Source organism: Bos indicus, chromosome 28 (genome assembly GCF_029378745.1).
Source record: "Bos indicus isolate NIAB-ARS_2022 breed Sahiwal x Tharparkar chromosome 28, NIAB-ARS_B.indTharparkar_mat_pri_1.0, whole genome shotgun sequence".
Classification (NCBI taxonomy): domain Eukaryota; kingdom Metazoa; phylum Chordata; class Mammalia; order Artiodactyla; family Bovidae; genus Bos; species Bos indicus.
Genome location: NC_091787.1, coordinates 25,806,281 through 25,830,830, shown reverse-complemented (window position 1 = coordinate 25,830,830; position 24,550 = coordinate 25,806,281). Strand labels below are relative to the sequence as shown.

General features: G+C 48.2%; 1 protein-coding gene across 4 annotated transcripts in view; it reads right to left on the bottom strand.

Annotated features, from left to right (window-relative positions):
* Nucleotides 1-24,550, bottom strand: part of HK1 (hexokinase 1) — a 131,828-nt gene that overhangs the window by 9,360 nt on the left and 97,918 nt on the right. For all 4 annotated transcript variants that reach the window (XM_070781822.1, XM_070781821.1, XM_070781823.1 and 1 more), the window contains 10 exons: nucleotides 22,507-22,602; nucleotides 21,813-21,912; nucleotides 21,516-21,699; nucleotides 14,990-15,145; nucleotides 12,033-12,266; nucleotides 8,971-9,275; nucleotides 7,919-8,067; nucleotides 7,487-7,606; nucleotides 5,728-5,823; nucleotides 3,828-3,927 (listed from right to left, as the gene is read on the bottom strand). In XM_070781822.1, coding sequence (XP_070637923.1) covers nucleotides 3,828-3,927; nucleotides 5,728-5,823; nucleotides 7,487-7,606; nucleotides 7,919-8,067; nucleotides 8,971-9,275; nucleotides 12,033-12,266; nucleotides 14,990-15,145; nucleotides 21,516-21,699; nucleotides 21,813-21,912; nucleotides 22,507-22,602 — 1,540 coding nt within the window. The remainder of the gene's footprint in view (nucleotides 1-3,827; nucleotides 3,928-5,727; nucleotides 5,824-7,486; nucleotides 7,607-7,918; nucleotides 8,068-8,970; nucleotides 9,276-12,032; nucleotides 12,267-14,989; nucleotides 15,146-21,515; nucleotides 21,700-21,812; nucleotides 21,913-22,506; nucleotides 22,603-24,550) is intronic.

The window sequence follows — 24,550 nt, the reverse complement described above, 5'->3', positions numbered from 1 at the left end:
CGGGGTTCGATCCCTGGCCTGGGAACTGGTAGCACTAGTGGTAAAGAACCCTCCTGTCAGTGCAGGAGACGTCAAAGATATGGGTTTGATCTCTGGGTCAGGAAGATCTCCTGGAGGAGGAAATGGCAACCCATTCCAGTATTCTTGCCTGGAGAATCCAACAGAGGAGCCTGGCAAAGAGTCGGACACAGCTGAATCAACTTAGCATACACACACTCCTGAGAAAAGGGCCATTTCCCCAGGTGCACCCACACACTGTATACACATAGTCTGACAAATGGCTTCCAGGGGGTCAGGAGCCTCTGATTTCCATCCGTGATCTCCCAGGACAGGGCTACTCGGAGTGTGGCCCCTTAAGGACTAGGGTTGGAACCCAAACTTTGCTGTTCTCATCCAGGAGGATTTAGGTACAGATGTTGGGAGGAAGTGTTCTAAAACTTTCATAACAGTTTTAATTGCCAGATATCAAACTTGTGGTTGTTGGCTTTGTCTCGGTGAATGGACGGGAAATTTAAAAACCAATCAACCAAACAAGGAGTCCCTCACACAGATATTTTTCTATATACCTGAATCCCCTGAGGAGTTGTTAAGATGGATTTCCTGATTCAGGAGGTGAAGGGTGAGTCCCAAGACCCTGCATTTCTAATACGCTCTCAGATGATGCTGATGTTGCTGGTCCATGGACCACACGTGAGATTCACAAGGCCCTAGAGCACCATGGACCCACCCTGGGTGGGATGCACAGTAGATGGATTTTCAACATCATTAAGGGACACAAAGACACCCCTACCAACTAGACAAGTGGGCTCAGGTTGTTTTATGCCCTTTAAAGAAACTTAAGTAGAATTTGCAGATGCTTCTGACTGTATAACTATAAGCAGATAGGGTAGGGGGTCCCTGGAGAAAGATAAACAGGCATGACTTTCTTGACATTAGTGAAGCCATTTTGGCCTAATGCATTTTGTGATCTAAGTTTGGCCACAATTCTTGCTCTTCAACAAATCTCAATAATAATGATCTTAAGGGACAAAAGAATAAACTATTATCAGGCAAGAGAAGTAATAATAGCAAAAATAATAAATCAGTTGTAAAGATTCCTAGTTCTGTTTCATGTTAAAGATTAGCCTGAAGCACTTTCCTGAGCTGTTTTGCAGACTTTAAACCCTGCTCAGGCACTCAACTGCCAGATCGTCATGTATGGATGTGAGAATTGGATCATAAAGAAAGCTGAGCGCCAAAGAATTAATGCGTTTGAACTGTGGTGTTGCAGAAGACTTTTGAGAGTCCCTGGGACTGCAGGAAGATCAAACCAGTCAATCCTAAAGGAAATCAGTCCTGAGTATTCATTGCAGGGACTGATGCTGAAGCTGAAGCTCCAGTACTTTGGCCACTTGATGCAAAGAACTGACTCATGCAAAGAACTGATCCTGATGCTGAGAAAGATTGAAGGCAGGAGGAGAAGGGGACAGCAAAGCGTGAGATGGCTGGATGGCATCCCTGACTCGATAGACATGAGTTTGAGCAATCTCCGAGAGAGATAATGAAGGACAGGGAAGCCTGGTGTGCTGCAGTCCAAGGGGTCGCAAAGAGTCGGACACGACTAAGCAACTGAACTGACTGAAAGGATGATGATGTTGACCTTTCTGACCCTTGTGACTTAAATCAAATTAAACCTGGACTGTCAACTTTTGCCCCAACTCTATACTGAATTCTCCTCCGACCAAGCCCAAGGTATTTCATGCATATGCAAGTACCCTTAGCTTAAAACTTCCCCAACACTGCTTTGGGAAAGATCCCCAATGTTCTCCTTCTGATCTTTGGTTTGGCTGTGTCTTTTGGCTCAATGCCCACCAAGAAGCCAGCCCAGTTTTGGATTAACATCACTGGATTACTTTTGCTTTCTCAGTTCTCTTTCACCTAGAGTGTAAAATTGAGAGAAGAGGCCCAGAAATGGAAGGGGTACAAAAAAAAAAACGAAATATGCAAACTTGCTGGGCGAGTTCTGTGCTGAGATCAACTGATGGCAAAGAGTGACTCTGAAGGCAGCAGAACCCCTCCTACACCTCCCCCACACCCCTGTCCCTAAATCTGTGGGTCTTACTCAGTCAGACCGGAAGCAGAGAAAGTGCTGAGTCACTCTAGCTTTGCATTTCACACCTAAGGCCATTCATAAGCAGAAAGGGGAAGGGACCAGGAGGAGAAAGCAAGCTTTGCAAAAGAAAGAAAGAAACAAAGCGCCCCAAAGTCAGGCCTCAACCAACCTTCCCCTGGAGCTGCTCCTCAGTCTTTTAAATCTCCACTGAAGCCAAAAGTGGATTAATAAAGGAAAAGGTCTTCCTGGCACCAGGAAGGCAGCCTGCTGGGGCCTTCTCCCAATCGCCCAGGTCTACGCAGCAGGGTGCTAACCCTCTCTGCCCAGGGAGGTCTGCAGGTGTTGACTAAGAAACCAGGCATTTTCTTAGCATTCCTGAGACTAGGAGCAGGATCAATTAAACAAATGGTTTTCTTGCAACCTAAATCAAGATGCTTCTGGAATTTTGTGCTCTGAAGGCCCAGACCCCTACTTGGATTATAAAGGAAAAGCCTGAAAAGCCAAAAGATAATCCTTCTGCCTATAACCAAGCAGGAACCTATGGGGCCTTCCCTGGACAGACCCTTCTCCCACAGTCTGCTTTAGCTCCTCTCTGAAGTGCCTAGATAATACGTCCAAAGAACATTTCCTGAGTTGTTTTACAGATGCCAAAACCCCCACCAAATGGAAGATACTAGCTTCTTGCTGACCTTGGGCACACAGCCCACAGGCCTGGTGGAGCCTAAGGACTGATAATGTTAACCCCTGTGACACCACCCTGCTGTCTCACCATCAACCAGTCAGAGAATTGTGCATGAGATGATCACATTCTGGGACTCCCTCCCTCACCTGGCCTTCTTTGGGACCCCATGAACTGTAGCCCACCAGGCTCCTCTGTCCATGGGATTCTCCAGGCAAGAATCCTGGAGTGGGTTGCCATGCCCTCCTTCAGAGGATCTTCCCAACCCAGAGATCAAACCCCAGTCTCCTGAAATGCAGGTGGGTTCTTTACCGTCTGAGCTACCAGGGAAGCCCTTTAAAATGACTTTGCTGAAACCAACTGGGGAGTTCAGACTTTTTGAGCACTGACTGTCCTGGATTCCTTGTATGGTGCCTTACAATAAATACTGTACTTTTATCCTATGCTAATAAACTACCTCTTTTTCTATCAAAAAAAAAAAAGTGGTTTTCCCTTCACCATATCCCAGTGTCAGTAGATTGGCTTTACTGGGCGAGTAGACCTAGGTTGGCTCAGTAACATGCCTCTCTCTTCAGCAGCTGGTGGGCCACTGCTGCTGAAGGCCAAATGGCATCCAGACTGCCCTCTGGCCCTTCTCTACAGTCAGCAAAAGAGCAGGCTCTGCTTCCTTCCCAGCCACAGACCTGGCCCTGCAACACCTGCCCAAGTCCCTCCATACAAGCCCTCTTGAGTTGCCCTGCTGAGTAGGTCAGCTCCAGGCCCTCCCACCCTGTCCACTGGGCCCATGAGAGCTACCAGGAGCCTCACTCCCGGAAAGTTCAGTTTCTGACAATCTGCTCATGGTCAGTGCACAGCCTCCTGGGGTGGGTGTTAGGAGGGGAAACCTCTGGAGAGCCCTGCAGCCTCAGTCCACAATGCAACTCTGGCAGTGTAAGGGGACAGTGCTGACAGATGTACGATGTCTCCCATCGAGCACTGAGATGCTGACTCAGGGCCCCACAAAACAGGAAAACCCAGCCTTCCCTGCCACGGAAAAAGACCTTCTAGGACACCCACCTACGATGAGTCCAACCTCGCAGGTGGGCTCCTCATAAGCACAGGTCATCATGGTGCCCACCGTGTCGTTGACCACAGCCACCACATCCAGGTCAAATTCCTTTGGAAAGAAAGAGACAAGTTTAGCTTTAGGGGAAGGACACGCACTGCCCGGCTTGAGGTCTGCAGGTTCATTCTGCTGCATGCCAGTCAGAAAGCCACTGGTGCGTCATCTGAAACTGTTTCCTTACCAGCCTGTGAAAGGTAACGAGATGCTCCTTCACTAAACATCTGCTATTAAAGGTGCATCTGAAGCCTGAATTCAGAAGGATGCATTCTACCCATTTCCAAGATGCCACTGAGCACCAGAGAGGCAGCCCAGAGGGCGCTGTGGGACGGAGAAAAGCCGAGGGATCATGGCCACGCAGCTCTCCGTCTCAGCAGGTAAAAACGATAGCCTTCAGAGGGTGTGACAGAAATACCAAATCCACGTCTCAGAATCTGTCCAGGCAAGCAAGTACACAAAGGCACATACAAGCGTATTTTCTCCGTGACTCAGGAGAGCCAGGAGAAACAACTGGAATGCAGATCAAAGGGGGCTATGGAAGGCCTACGCAGGCAAACCCTGGAATCCTGTGCAGCCAAGAAAGCGAGTGAGGTTGGCCTCTATGTAGTAATGTGAAAGACTCCTGGTTTCATATTAAATGGAAAAAAAAAAAAAAAAAACCAAGCAGCTGTAATATAGTAAATATGGAATGACTCCCATTTTTAAAATGTGTGTATATTTGTATACACATGGAAAGTACACTGGAATAACACTAAAAGTTTGTGAAATGGGCAAAATGAGTCATCAGATTACTTTTCAATGAAACATTAACTGTTGTCTAGCATATTCTTCCAGGAACAACCAGCTCCTCTTCGTGCCTATTCATTTCAGCCTTCCTAACTGCCTGTGTATTTATCTGCTCTTCTGAACCAGAGAGACTTGAATGGATTTTTTTCTTTAACTTCTTACTGATTCCCTCATTAACTAAGGAGCTAATTTTTCACTTTACGTTTTGTCAATGTCCTCCAGCCAAAGACCACACCCATAGACACGCACCCACAGTGGATAAAGCTGGGCTTCCTGGCTGGTTGGCTGCAACACAGGCAAACACATCCCATGGGGTGACTCAGAATGTGTTAAAAAGCACAAGAATGGGATTTGAGCCTGTGCTGGTGGTTTTAGGGAGGGTGCCAAGAAGTGGGGTTTGGCTCTGGACTGGGTGCAGTCAGGAGGCAGGGCCATCTCCAAGTGTGAGCCAAGTTCTGCTGTGATGATGGAGTGCTTCTTTCTCACCTGCTTCCATCACTGTCGCAGGGGGGCTGTGATGGTGGCTGTGCCCCGCGACAGTGCCAGGCTGTGCCGCATAGACAGGAGCTGCTTTTCCCTTTTTCAAGCTAGAGGAGAGCCATGATTTTACATTCCTTAAACTATCCCTTAGTGACATGAAACTGTTCTGATATTTTATTGCCATCGGTTGCGGGGAATGTTAGTATTCTTGTCGCATACCTCTATATCGACTGAATTCTATACAAGTACAACCTTTTTTTTTGGTCGTACAGAGTAGCTGGTGGGATCTTAGTTCCACAACCAGGTATCAAACCTGTGCCCCCTACAGTGGAACTGTGGAGTCCTAACCACTGGGTCACCAGAGAATTCCCAATCAAGTACAGTTTTTATAATCTGAAGAAAGGAGCAGTTCAGTGGTTAAGACTGGCAGTTCAGTGGTTAAGACTCTGAGCTTCCAATGCAAGGGCCAAGGGTTCAATTCCTGCTTGGGGAAATAAGATTCCACATGCTATGTGGTACAGCCAAAAGATCAAAACATAACCTGAAAAAAGCAGTAAAGATTTTTAAAAACATCCTTTTAATAGTTACCTCTCTCCTTTTTATCGCCTCCCTCAGTAAGGTTGCTACATCATGCCCCACGCAGTCGGTTGCCTTAAAACCTTTGGTCCAGGTGATTAAGATACCCTGCAACAAGAAGGGCACCGCAGAGTCTTGTGTCATTAATCCTTCCAGGCAGAACACAAAATGCCACTCCCTCCTTCCAGAGTAAACACCTGCTAAGACAGTACAGCGAGATGACGCTGGAACATCTGAGGCACAAACGAGTAGAATATGAAGAGTCCTCCCAGGCCTGCCCCCTCTCACCGTTCTCACAGTGGTCTGGTTTATAAGTGCCACTTCACAAACGGAGAATCTAAAGGAGATCAGCCCTGGGTGTTCTTTGGAAAGAATGATGCTAAAGCTGAAACTCCAGTACTTTGGCCACCTCATGCAAAGAGTTGACTCATTGGAAAAGACTCTGATGCTGGGAGGGATTGGGGGCAGGAGGAGAAGGGGACGACAAAGGATGAGATGGCTGGATGGCATCACTGACTCGATGGACGTGAGTTTGGGTGAACTCCGGGAGATGGTGATGGACAGGGAGGCCTGGCATGCTGCGATTCATGGGGTCACGAAGAGATGGACACGACTGAGCGACTGAACTGAACTGAAGCATAGAGAGTTAATGGTGCTGCCCGTGGTATAACCAAATAGTTCCCCTGAAGAACAGTTTGCCCAAAACAGAAGTGGAGAAATGCAAACTTTCAGTAACTCTGTTACTACCTAAAGTCAACTTTAGGCTTGACTGGAGTTTATATACTTGCTAGCTATGTACTCACTATGATGACGGTACAAGTGAACTGCTTTTAAAAACCACCAGACCTTTAAAAAATCACCCTTAAAAACTGCCCAAAACAAGTTTACGTGGATCCACCTGTTGAGATCTCAAAGCCTTTAAGAGGGAAAAAGCCCCGAGTCAGCACTGTGACTGGATTAACTGGCTTCCAGAGGCAGGTGGCCCTACCTAGCCTCTCAACTGCTGCCAATCATATGCTGCAAACCCTGGCCTAAGACCTATGTCATGTGATGCCAGCACCACAGCTTCCTCCCTGGCCATACCCCTACCTGGGAAAACACAGGCACCCGCAACAACAGGACGGGGCCTGCCTGCATGACTCTCAACAGTCAGCTCCTTCCACACGGACTGTCCCCCTGCCCCACCAGGACCCCTAAGCGTGGCGCTGGAGCTGCTGGTCTAAGGGCTGGGATGCTTCACTGACTGGGGGCTCCCTGAGGGCAGGAACTGCCTGCCCAGTGTTCTCAGTCCTCAGCAGGTGCTCAAGCCCTGACCTTGAACCCTGTGTCCTTCCATTTACTGAATAAACATTTATGAAGCATCTTTTCTGCTGGCACACTGGGCTAGGGCCTGTGGGGAACACAGATCCTTGGCTCAAGAATCAAATGACATTGAAGAAAAGAAAGATACAGAAGAGCACTAAAAACTGGGTAAAAAGTGCTATAACCAGGCAACATGAGAAGAAACAGGAGACACTAAGGAGGGCGAGATTCTTTTTGCCTGGAGGCCCAGAAGGCTTCCAGAAGAGGCACATGCTTTAAGAGTAGAGAAGAGTCTGAAGATGTTTCGGAGGGTGTGGCCTAAGAGCTGGGTCAACCCTCTGTGACAGCTAAATTGTCCAGAATCGAGGGGTGACACAGAGTCTGGAGGAGGCTTCAAGAGCTGACCCACACCGGCCAACAGTCGGTCAGCACTGCCCGACGTCTGAGGCCTGGAAAAAAAGAGACTCACCGCATCTAAGCTCGTCTGCTTGCAGGGAAACGAAAATGTGAAGCCCAGAGGCATTTTAGGGCCCTTGATGCCCATGTAGTCCAGGAAGTCAGAGATGCAGGAAACGATGTGGTCAAACAGCTTTAGAAGAAAAGAAGGGATTACTCATGCAGCTCTGGTTTCACACCCTCAGCGCGCACGCACACACACACACACACACACACACACACACACACACAATGACACAGGCAGAGCAAGGTGCCCTCCCTCAGATCTTCAGAGGGGCCCGAGCATCCGCAGCCCAGACTGGCTGAATGCACCTGACACTTTGGGGCAGCACGGACCCAACTGCCCTGGAGAGCGTATCACATGGAGGCTCTGGGCCCAGTAACGCCAGTGGCCACGTGTGTGACGCACACGTGCCTTGGTGAGGGAAAAGCAACACTATCTTACCTCCTCCCCAGTGCCCTGCATGATTTCAATGGGAATGGCGTAGATCTTATTGTGCATTTCCACCGATCTCTTTTTCCCACTACGGATTTTCACCAGCAGGACGCGGAAATTCGTTCCTCCAAGATCCAGGGCCAAGAAGTCACCGTTCTCTGTTGTAGTCAAGAACATTAAGAAGGTCAAGAAGAGTGAATTTCACCTCCTGGCAGCCAGTAAGTCCAAGACTTCAAACCTTCAAGGGAGGAAACCCTTATCAAACACAGGGGAGAAACTGTTTAGTCTTTTCTCAGCATACAGCCCAGACTCAGAGAGGTGGGCACGAACTCATGACCACTACAGTCTCCAAGTCACACCAGAAGACAAAAGGCCCCGTGGATGAACCAACTGGATCAGCAAGGTCACAGCACAGGTTGGATGCTGAGCTCCGATGTGCCTGGATGTAAAACTCCCCAGGCCTCTGTGAGCCTCTCACACTCTCCACCTGGGAAGGAGGAGCTGAGTGTTATCCTTCCTCTGCCTTACTGTGTTAAGCAAAGGACCTACAAGCAATCTCAGTGCTTCAGAATCCGCCCAGCTCTGTTCTTTAAACAATTCCGAGTCAGGGCTGTGGTTTTAAAGACAGCGCCTGCGTGGGAGTCCGGACCAGGGGAGGTCAGCTGCCTGGAGTCTCACATGCAGCAAGCAAGTCAGTGGTAAAAATGGAAGAGAGGGACTTCACTGGTGGTCCAGTGGTTAACATTTCACTTTCTAATGCAGGGGATATGAGTTCGATCCCTGGTTGGGGAGTTCCACATCCCTCATGGTCAAAAACACAAAACATAAAACAGAAGCAACATTGTAACAAATTCAGTAAAGACTTTAGAAATGGTCTACATAAAAAAAAAAAAAAAAATCTTTGAGAGGTTTCAGTGAGTTTCGAACTCTTGCCAAAATCATGCCACCCATCCCAGTGTCAATGTGTCCCCTGGAGAAGCCAACCTCCCGGCAGCCCCAGTGACTTGGCCACTGGTATGAGAAGCAGGAGGCACGTGTGAACCCCCAGCTCAGGTCCTCACCAGTCCCATCAGGAGTGCTCCGGACGAAGGAGGGCAACATCTTGACCACAGCCTTGTCATGCGTCTGCTTGCCCAGCCCCAATTCCATCTCAGCCCGCATCCGCTTTTTCACCTCCAGCAGCATTTCCTTGGTGAGGCTGAAGTGGGCCAGGGTCTCCTCTATCTGCCGGTGCTGCTCAGCCAGGCGGTAGGCCACGGCAGTCACCATGGCGGCCCCCTTGCCACTGCCGCTCTCGGAGAGGAGGAAACGCACATCACAGTCGGGTACCAAGCGCCGCAGAGTCTTGTGGAAACGCCGAGAATACCTGGGGGGAGGGGTGCACAGTAGATAGACTGAGCCAGACTGTAGGGACCCCTAGGATCCCCTTCTTTTTCCACACTTTAATTCCATCTTCTACACTCACTTTCCTCGTTATTCAAGTCTACAACACATCCACTGTAGACAAGTTAGCAAACGCAGACAGGGAAAAAGGAAAACTGAAATTACCCATAGTCACAGACAAAAAGAGGGGGCTCTCATTATTATACGAATATCGAGGGCCTTTTCTGGTGGTCTAATAGTTAGGACTCCATGTTTCCAGTGCAGGGGGCACAGGTTTGATCCCTGACCAGGGAACTAGGATCCCACATACCGTGCAGCCAAAAAAAAAATTGTATCGAGTACAGAAAATTCAGGGTTCAAAAATCTGTTGTCCACCCTGACAAAGAGATAATACAGTTCACTGGTTAAGAAAGAGCCCAGTGCTTAAAAGTCAGACCGGAAGGGACTTCCTTGGAGGTCCAGTGGTTAAGACTTTGCCTTCCAGTGCAAGGGGTACAGGTTAGATCCATTGTCAGGGAGCTAAGATTCCACATGCCTCAGGGCTAAAAAACCAAAATGTAAAACAGAAGCAGTGTTGGAACAACTTCAATAAAGACTTTAAAAATGGTCCACATAAAAAAATCTTAAAAAAAAAAAAAAGTCCCCACTTCCACACCAGGGGACCTGGGCCTATTACTTAATCCTGGAGTCAATTCAGATGGCAGCATCTGGCTGATAATGATGAGGAAGGAACTCAACTGAGTTCATCAAATGCTTCAATGAATAACTGGCGCTAAGCAGGGGCTCAATAAAGACTTGCTCTTGTTTTTCATTTTCACTTGGCCCTCTCCCTCAGTCCCCAAGAGCTGAGATATTTTTTAGTGGTTAGAAGAGGACTTTAGGACAGGACTCAGTATGACACAGAATTTTCTCCAGGTTTGTGGTCTGTTGTAAGTATGGAAGGCTGCTTGCCAAAGGAAAATGGGAATCTAGAACCCCAAAATGATAAGAATGGTCAGTTCCAGGGGATGGGATCAAAAATGACTTCCCTCTGGCATTTTTGGAACTATTTGAAGTTTCTATACCAAAAATATGTTACTTTGTATTTTAATCTGTATTTAAACAATTATTTTTTTTAATATGATGTTGTAGATGAAGAGTTCAAGAGATGGCTGGTGGTGATGGCTGCACAACAGTATGAATGAACTTAAATTCACTGACCTGTACACTCAAAAAATGGTTGAGATGGTAAATTTTATATTATGTACATTTTATCACAACTAGAAAATTATTTTAATGTGATGTAAATGCCTAAGCTTTCTTGTCCAAAAATAAGCCAAGGAATTTTTTAATGGCTAATTGCATTATCAAAAATTTTACAAACACTCTAAGAATACAAAGAAATAAAATTGTGAACCTGGCAGATAACAACAGCTAACTAGCTCAAACCCCATCCCCTCAGTAACACTGAATTATCTGTTTAAGTCAGTCTTCATTTAACTGTTTCGAGACCTAGTATGAAGGCACAGTATCTGCAAGCCACTTCACAGGCACATTATGTATACAATGGGAGAAATACCTGAGGTCATGTGTTAAAAAAAAAAAAAAAAACAACTTATAGGCAGTCATTTTAAAAACTCAATACAGGGACTTCCCTGGCAGTCCAGGGGTTAAGACTTAACCTTCCAATGCAGGGGTGTGGGTTCAATCCCTGAAAGGGGGGCTAAGATCCTACATGCTTCATGGCCAAAAAAACAGAAGCAACAATGTAATAAATTCAATGAAGACTTTAAAATGACCCACATCAAAAAAAGCTTTAAAAAATTAATTAAAATAAACAAATAAAACTCAGTACATAAAGACTTAGAATTCACCTTTAGCTTTTTAAAAAAATACAAACCGTGTTCTTAGTGGCCAAAGAAGGCTTCTGACACTAAGGAGTCCAACAGACAAGAAGGCAGCGTCTAAGTGAGGACTACTGACAACCTTTCGGTATTTGGTTTAGTCAGGATTATCGGAGAAGGCAATGGCACCCTACTCCAGTACTCTTGCCTGGAGAATCCCATGGATGGAGGAGCCTGGTAGGCTGCAGTCCATGGGGTCACTAAGAGTCAGACAGGACTGAACGACTTCACTTTCACTTTTCATTTTCATGCATTGGAGGAGGAAATGGCAACCTACTCCAGTGTTCTTGCCTGGAGAATCCCAGGGACGGGTGAGCTGGATGGGCTGCCGTCTATGGGGTCGCACAGAGCCGGACACGACTGAAGCGACTTAGCAGCAGCAGCAGCACTGACAACCTAATCTCTCATTGGCTTGCAGATGCAAAGTGTCGACAAGCCGCCTGTGTACTATCTGAGTGTTTGGGGAGCTTTAGAAACTCACAGGAGCTTCTAACACAGGCATGTGGGCAGCACATGTATGACCCAAACTACAGTGAGGATGATGGTCCCTGATTAAATGCAGACAAGTAAAAGAATTGAAGATACAGACACATTCCACCCAGTGCTCCCGGCAGCTAGAGACGTCTCTAACGAGACTTCTGAAATGAGGAGAGATGACAGAGCAGTGCAGAAGCAACACCAGTGGGAATCAGCTGAGAGCCAGACATTTCTCCAAGTGGGCAACTCTGACCCTTCTGTCCAAAACTAGATGTTGTCTTATCTGCCAAAAACTTTCACTGGGTGCAAAAGTCTGACCTCTGGAGACGGTCCTTAGCCAGGGCAGGTGCTGAGTGCCAATTAGAGCAAAGGGGACTCACTGTGGGTGCGTCTTGTAAAGGGACCCGTCGACACCAACCGTGGTCCGCAGCCTGGGCGTGCCCTTGTTATCTCGAAGGCGGCTCAAGATGGCACCCAGGGTCGCCGCCACCAGGTTGGCAGAGCGAAATGAGACGATGGTGCACACGTGCTGAACCGCAACACAGTCGTCATCAGACGGCTCCACTCCCAGGCGGGTCAGGATTTCTTTGGCATTGTGGAGGCCTTCCTTATTCCTGTGAAGTCAGAGGCCAAAACTCGTTAGTTAAGGACTACAGCAGGCAGTGCACTGCTGTGAGCACTGGGGCTTGAAGGTCCTGGGGAGGTGAACTGATCATTCATCATGTGTGTGTGGCAAGGGAAAAGTGCCTGAGACGGGGTCTCCTCCGTTAAGAAGTCAGAAAGCAGCAGGAGGAAAAACTGTGATGGTTAAGTTATGTCAGGCACATGGAGGAGAAGAGAGGCAGACCACATGGGCCCGGAACAGGTGGAGAAATAGCTGCTTGCATCCCAGGGCTCAGTGCTTCAGAGATGTGAGGAAATCTCCTGGTCTTTGGGTCTGTAGTATGCCCCTGGATTCTTACACATTCTTCCATGATTTTTCCAGTCAGCGTTTAATTTCCTGCATTTTTGTTATTTAGTCACTAAGTCATGTCCACCTCTTTTGGTACCCCATGGACTGTGGCCTGCCAGGCTTCTCTGCCCATGGGATTTCCCAGGCAAGAGTACTGGAGTGGGTTGCCATTTCCTTCTCCAGGGGATCTTCCTGACCCAGGGATCGAACCCACTTCTCCTGCTTGGCAGGTGGATTCTTTACCACTGAGCCACCTGGGAAGTCCATAATTTGCTGCATATATGCTTTGTATAGCTTTTGTTGAATTTAAAGTATATCCTGGAGGATATAGTTTTATTACTATTGTAGATGTTGTCTTAAAAAAAAGTACATATACACACGTATTTTAAATGTACCATATTAAAATGTTAACAACGGGAAACACTGGGTAAGAGATACATACTATCTTTGTAGTTTTTCTGTAATTCTAAAAATAGTCTAAAAGATTTTAAAATATGTACATATTTTAATTACTGTCAATACATAGAAATATAATTAACTTTTGTATCTTATCTCCAGACATCATTCCTAACCTCTTTTTTATTCTATTCACTTGTCTAGATATGTTGGTATTCCATACAAATATATTTGCAATTAACGACAGTTTTACTTCCTCTTTTTTAATTCTTATGCCTTTAATTTCTTTTCCTTTTTTGTTTCGTAAAAAAAATATTGGAGCTAAGGCTCCAGGACAATGCTAAATAGAAACAGGTGATACTAACACAGGGCACTTAACTAGGTGCTCTGAAAACCCAGAGGGGTGGGAAGGGGTGGGAGAGAGGTTCAAGAGGGAGGGGACATATGCATACTTATGGCTGATTCATGTTGTTGTATAGCAGAAACCAATACAGCATTGTTAAAGCAATTATCCTCCAATGAAACAAACAAAAAAAAGAATCAGGTGATACTATCTTGGTCCTGAATTTAAAGAGAATGCTTCCAATATATCTTCACTGGTAAGATGTTCTTAATAAATTTTTTTTTTTGAGATAGGCTTTATTACAACATAGATGCCTTCTTGAGCTAGTTCAAGTGGGTTTTGTTTCTTGGTAACCAAAGAGCCAACACCGTAAACAGGCCCAGAGGAAGGCAGGCATTTCCTGACTTTGTCAATGATTCTGAGATAAGCCACAAGTCTCTTGCTCCCTCCCCTCCCAACAGCTGAGCAGGAGACCTGAGAAGGGAGACTGTTGGAAACTCGGGAGTGTGGCTCCCTATTGACTGTAGCACTGCAGGTCCTGAAGGAGAGGTCCTAAGAAAAGGCCAGGACTCAAAAAGAGTAGGTTCAGATAAACCCCTTTCCATTTACATCAGCATCTTCTCCCTGGAGCCAAGCTACGATGCCACCAGCTCTGAATTTCCAGGACCACACCATGGGCAGTGGGCATGAAAGGGCATCTCTAGCATCAGGCTAACCCTATCTTTAAGCAGGTGGCCTCACATGGCTATGTGGAGTCTCCTGAATCCAGAATAGAACCTGGTGGCACACGGAACCAGTCACAGGACAGGTGCCCTTCAGACATTAGGCTACATCAAGGCCTGTTATTTGCAGGCCTTGGGTGGACTTGAGACAGAGAAGTCTGGGGTTCTTATGTTGAGGTCAAAAGATAGAAGCTAGGTTGCTGGCTGGACTCTGTCCTGTGTCTATCTGTCCTATCTCATCTGTTAACCAGTGCTTCTCAAACTTGTGCCAAGGAACATGTGTGGCTGTGAACAAGTGAAAGAACAGGGGGCGGGGGGGGGGGGGGTGTGGAGGGTGGGAGACAGAGAGGGGAGTGGGGTAGGGAGAGTGCAGAGGGTGCTTCAGTTTCAAAAGGATTGTGGGAAATGACCAGTTACCCAAAGTGAACTAGGCTTTCTTTTATATGTTAATGAGTACTTATACTTCTCTAAATATTTCCCAGTCCTAGTGACCACAAAACCCATTTCTTCGGGGAACACCTAATGATCTTGAGGTCAGTAGGGTTCCCTGGAACACTGTCTGGTGAAGACCCTGATATCCCAAGGCGGGATTAACCCAGGCCTGAGCTCAATCAGTTCCTGTTCATCTCCAGGATCAGCTGTATGTGGGGTCGGGGGAGAGTGAAGGAGAAGGGGATGCTTTGGTAATCACACCATTCAAGAAGCATTTGCCCCTAACTCGACAACTTTTTAATGTGCTGCCACCAGGTGCCCGCAGGGAGAGCAGCCCAGGGTGGGTCAGCCAAGTGAGAGGGGAGACCGGCCCAGAAAGCCCTAACACTCCTCAGGAGAAGCCCAGCAAACCAGGACTCAAGCAGGTAATGAGAGACCCGTTGTTCTTCTCTGCCCCATGCCCCCTAGAAAGCCTTGAGGGGAGGCACCTACTTTTCGATGGCCGACACATCACTGGTGTTAAACTTCCCTCTGGTGAGCAGCTCTGGGGTGATCCGCCCTTCAAATAAGAGGCCCTCCTTGGCCATCTTGACCAGGATCAGTCGGACCAGCTCGCCCAGGTACATGCCACTGACCATCTTCTCAAACCTGCAGGAGCAAAGCACCAGGCACTCGTCAGTCCCTCCTAGGTACTCACCACTGTGGCATCTCATGAGTGGTGGGAGAGACGTGAAAGGAGAGGAAGACACGGCCTCAATTATCACAAGCGCACAGTCTCCCTGGCAGGCAAGACCACACATGCGTGTGAGTAAACAATGAACAGACGGTGGGGGAGCAGGGTTATCCTGACCCCACACCCATTCCCAAGGAAGGAAACAGGAGGAGAACACCAGGGGCAGGGGCAGTCAGGGAAGGCTGCCTGGAAGTGGAGGGAACATCAGGATTTAGATGGAGAGTAATGAGGAGGGACCCAGACAGGAATGAGTAGGATATGATCATCTTGTGCAAAGCTTTATGCCTTACTTTTTATTTTTATTATTTTGGGGCCATGGCACCTGGCTTACAGGATCTCAGCTTGCCTGGATCTTAGCTCTTCGAACAGGGATCGAACCTATGCCCTAGCAGTATAAGCACTGAGTCCTAACCACTGGAGTGCCAGGGAATTCCAATTACTGTACTTTTTAAAGGGCTTTCATCTTTATCCCTCTATCAGGAAGCTCTCCAATTCCTGATTGGTCAGGCAAGGTGGTCAGGAAGTATTCTCTCCATTTCCCAGCTCAGAAAGTGTAGACGTCTTCTCTGAGGGAAGATGACAGGGCTGAAACGCAGCCATTCCCCATGGGACCTCTGTCGCTGGTCACCTTCGTGGCACCGATGTTCTCTTCTCCAGCCAAGAGAGACCAAGAAAAAAGGTCTCCAAGAAAGTGCTTTGTGCAACTCACTCCTTCCCCACTGACCTGCCCTTACACTCCAGGAGAGGGCTCCCCGAGTAGCTTAAAACCAACCAGCTCCTCCTACCACTCCGGACACATTCAGCCACCAATCACAGTGGATCGGCCCTCCTGCCTCCCCTGGGAGGTGTGGTGGGCGGTGTGAGTGCTGTGACTGCAGCAGCCATTTTGAGCCCAACACTGCAGGGCAGAGGCAGCCAGGAACTAGGGCTCGAAGCCATATCTGAGCCAGAGCCAGGTCCTGAGTCCTGGCTGACAAGGGGCTAGGAGGAAGCCCAGGGCAGGACAGATCAGAGGCAGGTCCACATCCAGGCGGCTGGCCTCTGCTCTGAGGGAGCCCAGCTGGCACACCCAGGGCTGGCTGTGACACAGCAAAAGAATCTGCTCCATTCAGAGCCGGGCGCGGGAGCCAGGGATGCTGCTGGGACCTGAGCACGCGGCCCTCCCTCCCCCCAAATCAAGGAGTGGAGAAACATGAGCTCTCATTGTTCAGACAGGACCAGACAGGACTGCCCTGGCCACGGTTGTGTTGAGGATCCCTGGCAGGAGGGCACCCTGCTGAGTCCTTGCTGCCCCACCTAGCTCCTGTCCCAGGCACCTGTGGGAACAGCTTTAGTGCCACCCAAACTGGAATCTCAGCAGACAGGAGCCAGACTGCCTGAACGGAACTCCAGCCCTACCACTTTATTATGCTACTTACCTCTTTGGGCCTCAGTTTCTTTACCTGCATAATGGGGATCACACAGGGCCCACCTATAAGGTTGTTGTATGAAAGATAGAGGTGGATATAGGTAAAATGCTCCAGTGCCTGACTAATACTGAGCCATGGTCCTTGCTGTGTCTCCTACCTAATTAAGTACTTTATGTGTATTAACTTATTTCATCCTTATTATAAACCCTATGAGATAGATATTATCATTATCCCCATTCCACAGATGAGAAAACTGAGGCACAGAAAGGTTATATAACTTGCCCACAGTTGTAGGGCTGATGAGTGGCAAATTATTTTCAATCCAGTTAAATCTAGCTTCGGATTCCAAGCTCTAAGCACTGTGCTGTTCTGTCTCTCCCATGGACAGTGTCATTAAAAGTCACCTGTATTACTGTCATGCTGGCAGCCACCAGCCCCAGCCCAGCCCAGCCTCTGCTCGTCTACCTCCAGCTCACTCCTCTAGGCAGTCTGCCCCCGCTAACTGGGCAAATTTGACAACAAGAAGGTTCTTCCCCCTTACGGTGGACTAGTCAGCCTTGTACACCTCCCTACCTTGCTGCTGCTGCTTCTTTTTTATTTTTGGCTGCACCAGGTCTCCATTGCCGTGCCCAGGCTTTCTCTAGTTGCGGGGAACAGGGGCTACTCTCTAGTTGCGGAGCATGGGCTCGAATGCTATCGGGGTTCAGCAGTTGTGGGGCACAGGCTTCGATGCCCCACAGAATGTGGGATCTTCCCAGACCAGGGATCAAACCACGCCTCCTGCATTGGCAGGTGGATTCCTAAACCACTGGACCACCAGAGAAGTCCCACCCATTGCTTCTAGTTCTGCCTTCTGGAGACACTCAGAATGATCTGCTCCCTTTTCTACATGATGGTCTCTTAGACACATAGACACTGCCATCCCCCTTTTCAGATAAAGGAAGCCTGAGGCCAAGAATCTGTCCTTTCCCAGTCCCTAGAGTCCCCGCTGGAGCAGCAGAACAAGGAAACAGCACTTATCAGAAGCCTCCAGCAAAAGCCAGCAAGCCGTGATCTGCTGCTCAGCAGTCAGATACCTATGACCATAGGCCAGTGGGTGGCACCATGGTGTTGCAGCCTCGCTGCATGCTGGTGGGCACAGGCAGAGCTGTGGCCCACAGGGCCTGGGGGAGTCTGGGAAAGGTGGGCAGGGGATTGGATGCTGACAAGGAATGCCCTTGGCAGCCAGGGTCTGCTCCAACGGGCAGCTCAGGGTCAGAGAAGGAAGGTGAGGTCTGTGAGCACTTAAAGAGGATTAGAACTGCTGAGACAGTCTATGGAGCAGGCAGAGCAACAGTAAGGAAGGTGTTTGGGAGATGATTTGAAAAGAGGTGCAATTACTCCACCACCATCAAGGCCAAAGATTTCTCCAGGCCAGACCTCCCTGCTGTCACAATCACTGCTGCTGCTGCTGCTCTGGGGGGCGGTGTCTCCTTCACTATGAAAGATGTGAGAGGGAATCACAGGGGAATGGGATTCAGAATTCCTAACAAAGCAGAAAATAAAAGAAAATAGAAGAGCAAAAGGCCTAAGAAGACAAGAAGAGGAGAAGGAAAATTAAAAATGAAAGAAGTGGGAGCTACATCTACAGTAGGAGACAGGTGTGGAACCAGGACAGAGGGCAGCAGGGAGGAAGGAAGGCCAAGGCCAATCCCTTTTAGAGGGAGAAACCTTCTAACCTGGGAGCTAGGGGAGGGGTCCTGAAGCAGCTGTCAGCAACGGAGGCAGGAGCCATAGAGCCACTGTACTGATACCCTTCCTGTCCGCTGTATATGGTCAGTACTCAGTAAATGTAAACTTCAATCAAAACAAACAAGTGGATGCACAGCGGTCTAGAGCCCACCTGTGCACAGAGCCTTTAGGTAGAGCTAGCTAGATACTAGCTAGCTAGCTAGCACACCTCTGTTTCCAGCCCTGGTTAAAAACTAGAATCACTTGCAGGGTCTTAAAGACAGGCCTCAGCCTAGGCCAAGTAGGATTGGGAGGGAATGTGGGTAGGGTGGGAAAATACCTAGGCAATAATATGTTTTTTAAAGGTCTCTACGTAATTCTTCTTTATTTTTTCTGGCCATGCCATGCAGCTTCTGGCATCTTAGTTCCCTGAGCAGGAATTGAACCTAGACCCTTGGCAGTGAAAGCGCAGAGTCCTAACCACTGGACAACCAGGGAATTCCCCTTTAAAAAAAAAAAAAAATGTTTTAATGTAATTCTAGTGAAAAACATTCCTCTAGGGGATGTCCTGGGGAATTCTTCTAAGGAATTAAGATTCCCCACGCCGTGTAGCACAGCCAAAAAAAAGAAAAACATTCCTTTAGACCATTCATGATAATGTTTGCTCATAAATGATGAAATGCCTCTTAGGACATTCTGGAAGTTCACTATGAAAAACATGTACTTTCCAGCAGGACAGAAAACCACAAACCTAAGCCAAATTAAACCTCAATTTAAGCCAGCCACCCTGTCCCAGGGTTCTAGTGCCTTAACTTCCCCATCAGTCAAATGGAGCAAACACCTTTCCCTGGTACAAGGAAAATGAAACGCTTTGAAGAACTTGACATTGTACAGAAGACACAGGGAAGACCCCCAAAATCAGGCAGATGCCTAGGAGACCAGCTACATTAACTTTGGCAAAAAACCCTCTGACCAATAGCCTATTTCTAGCAATATATGATACAACTCAAGATCTGTCATCTCTTCGGGACTGTTCTTCCCAAGACCTGACCTATGGTTCAGTCAGCAGGGAAGGTGGAGATGGACCTTATCCCACCTGTCTCACTCTTTTATACACGCACGTATTTCCCACCCATTTCCCAGCCGCACTTCTTATCCACTACTCATCCTCCAACCCCCATCCATCCATCCATCCACCCACCTATCTTCGCGTGTCCATCTTCTATCCATCCCCTATTCCAAATATGTTTATTGAAAGTCAACTGGGAGGCCAGTTCACATTTCAGCCCAAGGATACAGTTCAACTCTTTAGAGAAATTCAGAACTACATCAAAACGGATGACAGAAAATCCAGGTTTCCAGCCAAGCCACGCAGGATCCCTACATTAAGTCTAAGGAAACAGCCAAGGCCCTGGGCCTTATCTGCTCAGTTATCACAGGCAACTGCCCAACCTGCTCTGCTGAGAGGGATGACTTGAGACTCAGTGATTGACAGTAACTACAGGTACATCGTTTCTTATCGGAAACCCCTGGGGTCACATATGCTTGGGAATGTGGACATTTGAGGATTTGAGAGATGGAATATGGTACACATGCCCCATAGTACAGAATAGCCCCAGGGTGTCTGAAGCAGGACTATAATCAAGCACACATCTCCAGTGACATATATAAACACGCAAGTAAATAGCTTCAAGGCAGCTGGGGTCAGGTTTTAGAATTGGGGTTTAGGTCAATGGATTGAGGGGAAAAAACCTTTGGTTATCAGAGCTGGGGCTCTTTATTATCCAGCTGGTGTTTCAGCATGCAGAGCAGATGTTCAGTACTGGGACTAAGAACTCAGGATTCTCCCAGTGAGAGATCTCATTTATTCACCACCACCACTCCCAGTGGAGGGAGGCTGGCCATTTATGCAATTCCATTAACTCAGGTGGAAGTCCCAATCAGCCAGCCTGGGGGACTGAGATCTTTTGGGTGACAGATTTCAAACTGAAAAACTCCCTGACAGTGTCTCTCTGGCAAAGGATAAAGGCAATTAAGCTCACAGGGTCAATGAACATCTCCCAGCGTGCTGACAGCACCCAACTTCAGAATAAGGCTGCTGGGAGGTTAAAGAGGGCAGCATGCTAGCATGACAGAGAAATATGAATATGCACTTCAGGAAACAAGGAGCTCACAGGAAGCAATGTCCACACCAGCCTAAATAATATCACTCATACTTCTGTGGCCAGAGCTCTCCAAGACCAAGACCAACTTGCCAGAGAAGTCTGATGCTATGACATCAGACTGTGTCTGTTATCAGCTGTGACCCATCTGGCTTATACATGATACGGAAGAAGGTCTCCCCACAGTCTGCATGACTCACATGGCTCCCAACCATTCCCCTGCATAACAGGTATTTGTATATGTGACTTCCCTCCCCAACGGGACTTTAAGTTCTGGAATGGAAGGTGCTACTCTGTATGCCTGGAGCCAAGCACTGAGCTGGCACATCTCAGGTGCTCAAGAAGTGTGTGCAGAATGAATGGACACTTGCTCGCTCTCCCTGCTCGCCAGACACCCCACATGCTGAGTGGCCTCTCCCACCCTCAGCAGCAAACCCTACTGAGGACAGCATATGGAAATGTTGTTAAACCTTAGCTTCAGGCTAATGCTTCTGTGCTTTTAATTTTTAAAATGTTTACAAGAATACAATCACAGTGTAATTAAACAGAAATTTGGGGGTGAAGTGGGGGGTGGTAAATTGGGAGATTGGGATTGATGCATACATATTATTACTGTATATAAAACAGATAACTAATAAGAACCTACTGTATAGCACAGGGAACTTTACTCAATACACTGACCTATATGAGAATAGAATCTAAAAAAGAGTGGATAAATGTATCAATATAAGCGATTTGCTTTGTTGTATAGCAGAAACCAACACAACATTGTAAATCAACTATACTTCAATAAAAATTAATAAGGAGAAAATAATTTAAAATACACTTTCAATGTTGCAGACACCACAGCTGTGTGTGTCTCAAAAAAAGTGAGATAATATACACTTGATGGGTGATCCTTTTGTGATCACCTGGCTTCCTGCCCCTCTCGTCATCCACCCCAAATCTCCCCTTAAGCGTCCCGTGGGTCCTCTCTCTGACTAGTAAGAAAGGGTGGGACTCACAGCTGCTTCCCGGGGTTGAGCGACCCCCGGTCTATCTCCCGGTCGAACTCGGTGCGGATGTCCTCCAGGGCCCCGTCGTCCCCGAAGGCCCCCCACTCGGTGTTGACGCACATCCTCCCCTCGTCGCCCTCCACCAGGTCGATGTGTCTCAGCTCCTCCATGTAGCACGCGTTGGTGCCGGTACCTGGACGAGGGAGACGAGATCAGCAGCTGTGACCACATCACGTCACGAGAGAGACGGCAGCGCCAGCTGGAAACACCAGCCTCAGGAAGGGACAAGGACAGGGTGGGCGTTACCAATGATGAGGCCGACTTCACACTGCTGGTCGTCGTAGCCACAGGTCATCATGGTCCCCACCGTGTCGTTCACCACAGCCACAATGTTGGCATCATAGTCCTGGAGGGAGAGAAGAGGGGGTCACTGCCCACTCACATGTGGAGCAGAGATCACCAGCCTTTGAGATAGCCTGGCTGGAGGGCTCCCATTTCATAGTCTCCGCTGCTGCTTTCATCACTGCAGGCACTCAAATTCACCACATTCAAGCCCAGTGATCACGTTATGGAGACAAAAAGGTGCCCTTCGTTATTTGGCTTACAATTCTTTTCAGTGTGCAGTTGACTCACAGAGCCACAGACCTGTGTAAACATCCCAATGCATCCGTGTGCCTTCTGCATTTGCTGCAACCCTGGCATGCTGCACTCGATCACACCAGCTCCCTGCACAGCTGCCCTCATGTCAAAAGGAGGCCAACCCCTGCCCAAGAGCTTGGCTCTTTGGTAGCACCTCGGACGGCTCTGCTTTGAACCAGCCCCAATCTTCCAGACTGTGAGCTCTCACTGCTCACCTGCCTCGGTCTTCAAGGACCCACACCCACCACACTGCTGCCACAGGCCATACACTACTGTGCCCCAAAAGAACCTTAGTCACACAGCCTTCTCCCCACACTCCCCAGCTCTAGGTGGTCAAGGCAAGTGGCTAGTGAGAAGTTACCCCACGCTTTTTGATGGCTTTGTCAAGCAGCTTCACCACATCAGTTCCCTCCACGCCGCTCGCTTTAAATCTCTTTGTCCAGGTGATCAGGATGGCCTGCATAGGAGAGCACAGAGGGGTTGGAAGAGGGCTAGGAGGCCTCCGCAATCTCCAGGTTCCTGGGGAGTCTACTCAAGGATAGTGACTCAAGGGAGTCTGCTCAAGGCCCGGGGGGTTGGCGGGGGACACATCACATCGGGTAACAGACCCAGACTCTTATCTCCTGTTTATCCATCCACACAATGGAATTCTCTGGGGGCTGCCACAGGAAAAAAACCCTGCTGCTCACACTCAAACACAGTCAGTGGCTGGCTAGTGCGGTGGTGTCGCACAGCATGCAGATCTAACTGATGTCAACTGCACAGCCAGACTTCATTTAGAAAGAGAAATGCTGTTATTACCTGATCACCTTTCTGTATCTTCAAACCAGACCTTGGTTTCCATGGCCCCAAGGAACTTTCTTTCGTCAGAGCCAAATTTCGAAGAGAAACAAAATGCTAAGATAATTCTTGGCTACTGTGCTTCTAAGAGCCAAGTCCTGAGCTTAAAGGATAACACTAACAGTGATTCATGCCTCTTCCACAAGTTTGGAATGTAACTCCCATTTGTAAGCGATGACTCTATGTATACAGTATAATCCATTTCCGTGTGTATATTTCTAGAGAAACACTAAGGACAGATACCCAGTGGTTATTCACTTGAGACTATAGAAGCATAGGAATTTTACATTTTGCTTTATACCTTTATATTATTTCAATAGTTTTACATGTTGCTTCTGTATCTTTTTCTTTAAACCAAGGATCCAAGAAAAGAATATTGTTCTATGTGACTATTCCCCGAGTGCAGGAAGTCATTATAAATGCGGCTTGTTTGGGAAGAGCTGCTATTTAGGCCCCGTCGTCTCCAGGGTGACACAGGGACGGGGAAATGTCCACATTGAGTCGCCCTGTGCTCCAAAAGCCGGGTAGCCTCCATGAAGGTTGCATCTGGAAGGGCAGGCAGCAGCCTGCAGCTGACCAGGCATTCCAAAAGCCCCCAGACACTGTTATCACCCCTTCAATGCTCAGGCCCCCCCAAAGCCTTGGAAAACACAAGGCTGTGGAAAGAACGTGAACTGGAAATCAGGACATCAATCCTATCCCCACCACTTCTGTCCATTTCCTCGTGGGCAGTCTTCCCAACTCCTCTGAGGGTGACTCTGTTCATCTGTCAAAAAAGGTAGCTGGTCTAGACACTCTTGAAGGTCCCAGGCAGCCTTGAGGAGCGGGCACAGGCCTCCAGATGGGTAATAAGACCCTGGGATCCACTGGCTTCCCAGCAGGCAGCATGCCCGGCTGAGCAAGCCCTCCCCAGAGAAGGGTCAAGGCTGGCAGGTGGCGGCCACACTTTTGGCTCTTTCTCCGCCAGGCACCATCTGCTCTGCTCTGCCCTGTGGGGCTCTTGTGCCCCCGAGGACGTTCCCTATCCACTTCGGCAACGCCTTCTTTCTTGGAAGACAGCACCTCTGCCAGGCAGGCCACATCTGTGTGCAGCTTTCTCCCAGGGCCTAGCCCAACCCATAACCCACAAGGACGGTACTCGGTCCACGGCCACTGATGAACAAGCAAACAGCCAGCAGCTGCTTCATTCCCGGCCCATCTCCTGCCTCTTCCGGCGGGAGCAGGGAAGTCTCACCCTGTCTTCTGCCCAGGAGCGTGGCTGTCAAGCCTCAGCTCTCAAAAGCCAAGGGAAACCAGTACTGACAATGGTCCTCGTGAAAGGCCACTAACCCTGCTTTGTTTTCCTCCACATGCTTGAGTTTAAGAAATGGTTTTCTCTACCAAATGGCCACGAATACTGTGATTTGTCATGAAAAATACACATATAACTGAAGCAACTGAAAAATAAACATGGTATCATGACCTTACATTCATTCTACAAATGCTTCTGAAAAAAAAAAAATACAAGACACGCAGACCATCCAGTAAGAGAAAGGAAAAGGGTTCCTTAGCATTTCCCCTCTGGG